The sequence below is a fragment of the Triticum dicoccoides genome, chromosome 1B, assembly GCF_002162155.2.
Source record: "Triticum dicoccoides isolate Atlit2015 ecotype Zavitan chromosome 1B, WEW_v2.0, whole genome shotgun sequence".
In the NCBI taxonomy this organism is placed as follows: domain Eukaryota; kingdom Viridiplantae; phylum Streptophyta; class Magnoliopsida; order Poales; family Poaceae; genus Triticum; species Triticum dicoccoides.
In genome coordinates, this window is record NC_041381.1 from 444,820,242 (window position 1) to 444,829,282 (window position 9,041).

Here is a 9,041-nt window from a genome sequence, read left to right on the forward strand (position 1 = left end):
ACGGCTAATAGATCTCAAGGAGCAATTGTTGTTGTGTATTTGGGGTGCCCCCTGCCCCCGTATATATAGAAGCAAGGGGGAGGCGGCCGGCCTATGGAGGAGGCGCGCCAAGGGGGGAGTCCTACTCCCACCGGGAGTAGGACTCCTCCTTTCCTTGTTGGAGAAGAAAAGAGGAGGAGAGGGAGAAGGAAAAGGGGGCTGCCCCCCTTGTCCAATTCGGACCAGAGGGGGGGCGCAGGCCTCCTTCCTTTTGGCCTCTCTCCTCTATTCCCGTGTGGCCCAATAAGGCCCATATACTCCCCGGCGAATTCCCGTAACTCTCCGGTACTCCGAAAAATACCCGAATCACTCGAAACCTTCCCGAAGTCCAAATATAGTCGTCCAATATATCGATCTTTACGTCTCGACCATTTCGAGACTCCTCGTCATGTCCCCGATCTCATCCGGGACTCCGAACTCCTTCGGTACATCAAAACTCATAAACTCATAATATAACTGTCATCGAAACCTTAAGCGTGCGGACCCTACGGGTTCGAGAACAATGTAGACATGACCTAGAACTATTCTTGGTCAATAACCAATAGCGGAACCTGGATGCTCATATTGGTTCCTACATATTCTGCGAAGATCTTTATCGGTCAAACCGCATAACAACATACGTTATTCCCTTTGTCATCGGTATGTTACTTGCCCGAGATTTGATCGTCGGTATCCAATACCTAGTTCAATCTCGTTACTGGCAAGTCTCTTTACTCGTTACGTAATGCATCATTCCGTAACTAACTCATTAGCTACATTGCTTGCAAGGCTTATAGTGATGTGCATTACCGAGAGGGCCCAGAGATACCTCTGCGACAATCGGAGTGACAAAACCTAATCTCGAAATACGCCAACCCAACATGTACCTTTGGAGACATCTATAGTACTCCTTTATAATCACGCAGTTACGTTGTGACGTTTGGTAGCACCCAAAGTGTTCCTCCGGTAAACGGGAGTTGCATAATCTCATAGTTACAGGAACATGTATAAGTCATGAAGAAAGCAACAGCAACATACTAAACGATCAAGTGCTAAGCTAACGGAATGGGTCAAGTCAATCACATCATTCTCCTAATGATGTGATCCCGTTAATCAAATGACAACTCTTTTGTCCATGGTTAGGAAACATAACCATCTTTGATAAACGAGCTAGTCAAGTAGAGGCATACTAGTGACACTATGTTTGTCTATGTATTCACACATGTATTATGTTTCCGGTTAATACAATTCTAGCATGAATAATAAACATTTATCATGATATAAGGAAATAAATAATAACTTTATTATTGCCTCTAGGGCATATTTCCTTCAAAGAGCTCGAGCACGCGCAATGGAAACCGAGGTGAACTCCTTCCTACTTGACTTACTTGACTTACACATCAACTTGAATGGGATTTGGTTGCTACCTCACCAAAATACTCTATGCATCATTAGGTACGTAGAGGGACCCTTCCAAGCAGCTGAGGAACACCACCAAGTACAAGGAGAACCACCCAAAGTCCACACGAAGGAAGGAGGAGCCAAACAGCAGCAGGACAGAAGGTCCCAGGTGACCACGTGCGCACGGGCCCCTGAGACCCCGTGTCCACGGGCTACTCAGAGAGTTGGTGCTGTAGTACCCCGTGTGCACGGGCCTAACTAACCCCATGCGCACGGGCCCTCCAGGATGGCCGGCTAAGAGGGTTGTTGGGCCTCCACTTCGTATCCACTTCATCTCCCACCTACCCAAGCCTATATAGTCCGTACCTGGGGTTATGTTTAGGGTCGGCAAAGTATTATATGAGATATTTGTGAGCTTTGCTCCTTCTACCACTCCATTGGAGATCAAGGCCTCTTAGGAGAGGATCCACTTGTGGATATCAAGACCTCCATCTTGGAGAAGACTACCATCATCAAAACCTCATCTCTTAGGAGTGGGAAGAACCTTTATCTAGTGCTTGTTTCCTTGGATTGTTCATGTATTCTTGTGGATCTCATGTATGCTATTCTAGTGGATGTGCAATTTGGGCTTTGTTTGAGTGATTTTCCCCTTGTGTTCTTAAGTGTTCATCTCTCCCCACCTCCAAGTGTGAAAAATCCCCTCTAGGGTTTCACCCTACAACAAAGACCCCTATTTATAATGGGCGAAAATCCACCCATTTTCTGCCCTCAGCCCACACACAAGCGGTACTACCGCTCAGGAGAGCGGTACTACTACTTAGTGCGGTAGTTCTAGAAGTACAGGGTAATAGCAAGAAGTAATGATGCAGTAGTGCCGCCAGAGCGGTACTACCGCTGGCCCCCACGGTACTACTGCAAGGGTTGCAGTACTCAGGAGTTGCGGTAGTAGAGCGAGCGTAGGACGACAGTACCACCACAAGCGGTACTACCGCTCCCTATTGCCGCTCTACTTCCGCTGAGAGGTAGATGGTTACAGAAGCATAAATTAGGCAGTAGTACGAGCGGAGGTAGAGTGTGGTAGTGCCGCACAAGCGGTACTATCACACTTCCTCAGTGGTACTACCGCTTAAATCCACAAGGCTACAACGAGAATTGCGGTAGTGGGGTAGAAGCGCGAGTCGTAGTGTCGTATGAGTGGTACTACCGATGAAGCAATTTTCATCACAGTAGCCCAAAACAAGAGGTTGTTGATGAAGCACTAAAATGTGGCAGTACCGCTGAAGTTGTACTACCGCTCCGCAGCGCGGTACTACCGATGGGTGCTTCAAAACCACCAAACATAAAAATAGAGGGACCTCCATTGAAGCGTGAAAGTATAGTGGGTGCGTAGGGAAGTGTATGTGTTGATTTCACCCAAACCTTTTCAATGCGGACCCCATCTTAATAGTATGGTTTTCATATGACTCAATTCCGCTGAGAAAATAAACACCAGAAATAAACCGTCTTCACTCTAACACACGGAGGGGAGTAAATCGTCTCGTGCTATATGACAGAATATCTGAAATGCTTAATGCACACGATTAGTCCGCAAATAACATTGTCATCAATCACCAAAACCATTAAGGGAGAAATATGCCCTAACAGCTATTTTGTGAAGATGTATTTGGTGAATAGTTTTGACTAGACTTTTTGGAATGGATATGATTGGAATGATGTTGAGAAGATTTTGACTTTAACAAATCTTTGACATACCCCATTGACCCCCTCTTGTCGTATCCCTATAACTCAAGATTTAACTAAAAAGACCATGCTTTTTTTTCTCATTTTCACCATACTTGAGTCGTATTCATTTTCATGGGTCCACGATCCACACACATATACGCCAAGGAGGCTAGTAACTTATGTATCACTTAACAAACATGATTAATCCTCTATATGTATATTTTCATCAACATTAAAATATAATTAAGGGCATGATTGCACTTTCACACACCCATATGCACATAGTTGCAGGCATGGTAGCCCAGTACAGATAGCCTAACAAACATGGATAACCACAGTTGGATCATGGCAAGCATTTATTCATGCTGGTCGCACTTAGCCATGACCTCCGTGTAGGAAAAGTTAAACTCGATGATCCTGAACCATGCTTAGCCAGGACCTTAAAGTGAGGAAGTACCTGATCATGGAATGACGCATATAGCTGGAACCAACATTAAGGGCACAAGGAATCAAAAGTGCACATGGATATTTAGACAGAAACCACAAACATAGAAAACCCAAATGAAGAAGTAAGATGTCAATAGGAGCAACAAAGCGGAGAAGTGGTTGACCTCCAACAACGGCACACAGGCCTAAGAACAGGCACATATGAAGAACAAACAACTACTAAGATGACCCGCAAGCAAGGGGAGAAAAAAAAGGTCGTCGAGTGAGGAGAAGAGGTGCAAAAGGAACCAGATGGAAACAATCAGAAAGAGGGGGGGGGGGGCAACACGAGCATCGTTGTGAAGAAGCATCTACCTCGAACAACACCGACGTCAATAGAAACAGGTGTATACAAAAAACAAAGCAGAATCTACAGAGGCATGCGGTTACGGTAAAGCAAAAGGATAGTAAGCGTGAAGAAATACCCAACTTGTCAAGAGCCAAACAAATTCGAATCTCAGTTGGTACAAAAAGGTAACGGGCCACTGGCCACCGCTACAGGCAAACAAATCGCCAATGTTGAGAAAGCGCCAATGTTGAGAAAGCTTGAAGAAGCCCTCGCAGCAGCGAAAAGAGTACAATGTGTGTGGAAATCAAGGGAGAAGAAGAAGACCCCCCATGTATCAGAACACCCACAAGCACCGCAGAAGCACCTTCGATGAACCAACCAGATTGGAAATGAACAAACCCACCGACATATGGGACCAGAGAAAAAAAATCGCCGGTGAGAAACCCATAAACCCACCGACACGCGGGACCCAGAGAGAAAATCAACAGTGCCCACAACAAACCGACATAACACACTCCAAGCCTTTGTTTATAAGGGTTTGTGCAACTCAATATATGGCCGTTGGCCTTCTGTAAAAAATAAAATCAATTGTTCTCTTATATAGCAATCGAACTAGGTCAACTCAATTATTCTAGTCCATGGAGGCAACTTCTAAGCTAGGTTGCTATGTTAACATTTGTTAGTTAGAGCCCAAAATGAGAGATAGTACTTAAGGGCGATAAAATACATATACATTGTCGATTTAATGGATCTAATAGTTTTGCTGATAGTTTGACACATATGCAATTTAGCCTCTTTTTTTCTTGTTCAGCCACATAAACTTAGTCATAATTGCCAAATATACGCAGTTCAAACCCTTACTATAAAGGGTAAGATTACATATTACCCTCCTTTTGATACGAGAGATAGAATAATCTTCCTTTTTTTGAGGGGTAAAAAAATATCTTCCGTTTTTTTTTTGCGTCCTAAAAGAAAATCTTCCTAATTTCTACCTCGTTGCTCCGCCTTTTCGGCCCATCAAGGCCCATCACGCTGGATTCAATCAACCAGGTAGAAAGCACGAAGGGTTTCCGGAGGAGCAAAATCTAGGCGCCGCCGTCGCCACTCGGCTCACGCCTTCGTCGCCCGCTTCTCCTCCCTAGGTTTTCTTCGCGCCGCTCCTCCCCGGCTACGCCTCCGCGAGCGCTCGTCGTCTCCATCCGCCTCCGTCTCCCCGTCCGAGCTCGTCGCCGTCCTCCGTAGCGGCTCGCTCGGTCGTCGTCGCAGCTCCCCCCGCCGGAGGTTCTCCGCCGTCCTCTGATCCGGCCGGCATCGTTCGTCTCCCCGGCTCAAGGTGCGACAATTATCATCCCTTGCTTTTTCTCCTTACTCACGCGCCGAGCGAGGACCACGCTCTCCGTCTCTCGGTCTAGGGTTGAGGCGTGAGCTAGGTTGTTGGATGCGGTAATGGGGCACTCGTTCAGTCGGTTGAGACGGCACTGGGAAGATCTGGAGTAGCTGCATAGATTCCTGGTTTCTCACAGCAAAAACGAGGCTGGTGCGTAGCCTGTGTTACGGATAGTTTTATTCATATGTGTTCCTACTTTCTCAGAGAAAATTCTCATTTAGTAACCCATCTTGGTGTTTAGTTTTGGAGTATTAGTTCTTTGTATATGTTATGCTTGCTGTAGCATACTCGCTATCGGTTTCATTATGAATTTCTTGTAGGATTTTGACAAGTTAAAGCATGGAGTCTTTGTGCTTTGTGCTTTCTTTTTCTAGGATTCATGTTAGGGTTAGTATGATAGATTTTTTGTTGCCTAGGGCTTGTTTAGTTTTTGACCTGGCCCCTATTTCCTCTCTACTTTTACAAAGTATAATAATCTGACCTACACCTTTATATTAAGCTATGTTCCTATGTATGTCTAGATCTGTAAAAAAAACTATGTATGTATGCCTAGAAGTATTATAATTTGACATACAAACCCAAAACATGCGAGGAACATCAATATTAGTAGGAGACATGAAACAAAAGCTTTTGTAGTGGAATGAAACTCTAATAGCTAGGCATGACAGTTACGAACTTACGAAGTTACATAGATGTTGATTTAGGATGAATCTATGACACAAAGTATACAAGCTCCAAAGGAACTTGCTGCTATTCATTAAGTAATATCTCATGTAGGTTTACCCTAATACTCCCTCCGTTCCTAAATATAAGTCTTTGTAGAGATTCCACTATGAACTACATACGGATGTATATAGATGCAATGTAAGTGTGGATTCATTCATTTTGCTCCGTATCTAGTCCATCTAGTGGAATCTCTACAAAGACTTACATTTAGGAACGGAGGGAGTACATTTTGTGTAAGATATGTTATAAATCATTGAGTTTCTGCTTCCGAGGTTAATTTCGTTAACATGGTGTAATGAAGACTGGCTGCTTTGGTCTATATGACTATGGCTGCAAAGTTTTGTTATCTGCGAATAAATCATTCAAACTATACTATATTGAGCTCCAGCTTTGGTGCTTTCCCTTCTATACCAATACGATCTACGTCACTTTAATGTCCAGTATTATAGTTTTGTTTGTATGTCAATTATTATCCAATACAGAAAACAAAGCTTGGTGTGTTCTATTCACATAAGTTTGCCATTTTACTTAATTTTCGAAATAGTTATGTTTTTAATTTTGCATAACTTATTGCCATGCCAATCAAGTTTGCACTGCAGCTTGGCTGCCATTAGGAATTTTCCTCTACATCATTATATTTGGGTAAGCTAGATTTTATTTATTCTCTGATTGAATATTTTGTCATTGTTGTTGCATAGAATCAATCTGCTTTAGCTGTTAAATAGCACCTATATGGCTATATCTTTAAGCATAATGTTATACATGTGACATGTGAGGGACAGCGGGAGTTGTCTGACTGACATATACTGGGGACACATGGCTTCTAGCTCTCTAGGAGATGATACCATGCCTTTGGTATGTCAGTACTGTGCCAACACTGTGTCGCAGGAAAAGATTTGTTTCGCATGCTGCGCCAACCCAGAAATTACCATTCGGCATGTTGTTATAGGCAACATAATTTTCCTTCACAAATCTTGTTTAGTCTTTAGTTACAGAGATGCCGGGTGAAGTCGGGGAAGTATTCATGTTTGCTTCCCTTTCCTTTCAACTTTTTAGTTTGCCTCATGGTTTATTCTGTAGTTGGGTTGGTGCAATACGAAAAGAAGGAATCTGCATAATCAAAGTCCTTTAAAACTATGCTAATCTCTGATGTTGCATGGTTACTTCTTCAAACTATTTTTTTATGCTCTCTTCAGTTTGTTGATTTTTTTTTTAATGCAGCCAAAACTTGTAAGGATGGCGGACGAGGAACATGCTCAAACTTCTAGGAAGAGGGTTGCAGACAAACAAATCAACAAGGATCATCCTGAGCCTGATGATGACTCATCGGAACAAGAGACAGGAACATTTAAGAAAGCTAGTGAAGAAGTGATGGCAACCCGGAAGATTGTAAAGGTTCGACGTCAGCAGCCATCAGCAGCTCCTTCTTCAAATCCTTTCTCTGCAATTAGATTCACCCCCAGTGATTCCATTGCTCAAGCAAGTATCACAGTCTCAGAGCCTCCACCTTCTGATGTTAGCAATGGCAAGTCCAGTGTCCTAACTGAAGCACCCTCTCAACTTGTTGAGTCAGATGGCAAGGCAGAAGTTACAGTGGATGGAACTGGTGAGGACAAAGTGGTTGTTGAAGAACCCAAGGAAGATAACAGCAAGACATCTGAAATTGAGGGCAAAACAAATGATGGAGATGCTGAAGAGAAGAAAGCAGTGGATGAAGCTGGAGGTGAAGATAAAGTCAGCAAGGATGATGATGAGAAAAATGATGAAGCTGAATCCGGGACCAAGGATGGATCATCTGAGCAGAAGGATGCTGATAACAAAGGGCAGTCATCATCACCGACACCTCTTTTCTCCTTCACCAATCTGTCAAGTGGCCAAAATGCTTTCACAGGACTGGCTGGAACTGGATTTTCAGGCTCATCATTTTCATTTGGCTCGGGCTCTAAAGACAGCTTAAATACTCCCCTATTTGGGCTAAAGAGTGATGGCTCATCATTCCCTTCTTTCAACATGGGTGCTCCGAACAATGGGAGTTCTGCCCCATCACTCGCCACTGCAGCAGACGCACCGAAGAAATTTGCCATGTCAGAGGGCCCAGTTGAAACCGGCGAAGAGAATGAGAAGTCTGTATTCACTGCTGACTCTGCTATATACGAATACCTCGACGGCGGCTGGAAGGAAAGAGGAAAGGGTGAACTGAAGCTGAACATCCCGGTATCTGGCGGTGAGAGATCTCGGCTCGTCATGAGGGCGAAGGGCAACTACCGGCTCATTCTGAATGCAAGCCTTTACGACGACATGACGCTGAAGGACATGGACAAGAAGGGCGTGACGTTTGCTTGCATCAACAGCATCGGTGAATCACCGAGTGGGCTCACCACATTTGCTCTGAAGTTCAAGGATACCGGCATCCGGGAAGATTTCAAGGCTGCAGTGGAGACGCACAAGGCGAAGAAGGCTTCGGACATGCCAAAGACTCCTGAGGGCTCCCCGAAGGCGTCCGACGTTTGAAACCCCACCCCGGTGTTCCGCGTTTTGATGTGTATGTGTCGGAGCAAGGAGCCGAGGCGTTCCTTGCTCTTCCCGGAGTCTTATAAAGTTAAAACATATCGTACCCATGTCATGTGGTTTCTGGCGTGTCCTGTAGCTGGTCTGGAACGGTGGGTGGTCTGTTGAACTTCAATTAAAGTCATAAATCTTGGTAAACTGGAGAAATGGGACTCGTTTCAGGCTATATGCTTCTTCTGCTATGCGATATGTAGTATATTCAGTAATGTATTTGAGCGAGTCATCACCACATCACTGTCTTATGCATGTTCGTCGTCGTGTTTGCACATGTTTTTTCACCGGTTGCTGCATTTCGCAGCTTTTCTACTTTAGAATAGACGGACTATGCCGTTGGATGGCTTGTCTGTATTGTGAAGTCAGTCTCTTGGGGAGGTTTTATCATTTAGTGTCCGCAACAGTGCCATCTTGCCACTAGTTTTACCTGGACACACTTCAGGTTCTTTT

The 9,041-nt window shown here is 44.4% G+C and overlaps 1 protein-coding gene across 1 annotated transcript; it reads left to right on the plus strand.

Annotated features, from left to right (window-relative positions):
• The first annotated feature begins 4,982 nt into the window (after window positions 1-4,982).
• Window positions 4,983-8,803, plus strand: LOC119340176 (nuclear pore complex protein NUP50B-like). The gene is made up of 2 exons (XM_037612080.1): window positions 4,983-5,249; window positions 7,251-8,803. Exon 2 carries the CDS (start codon window positions 7,266-7,268, stop codon window positions 8,538-8,540), a length of 1,275 nt encoding a protein of 424 aa, XP_037467977.1. The 5' UTR covers window positions 4,983-5,249; window positions 7,251-7,265; the 3' UTR covers window positions 8,541-8,803.
• The last annotated feature ends 238 nt before the right edge of the window (window positions 8,804-9,041 follow it).

What these genes read in the sequence shown, in the direction of transcription:
- LOC119340176 (XM_037612080.1), top strand. Translation starts at nt 7,266, where the DNA reads ATGGCGGACGAGGAACATGCTCAAACTTCTAGGAAGAGGGTTGCAGAC.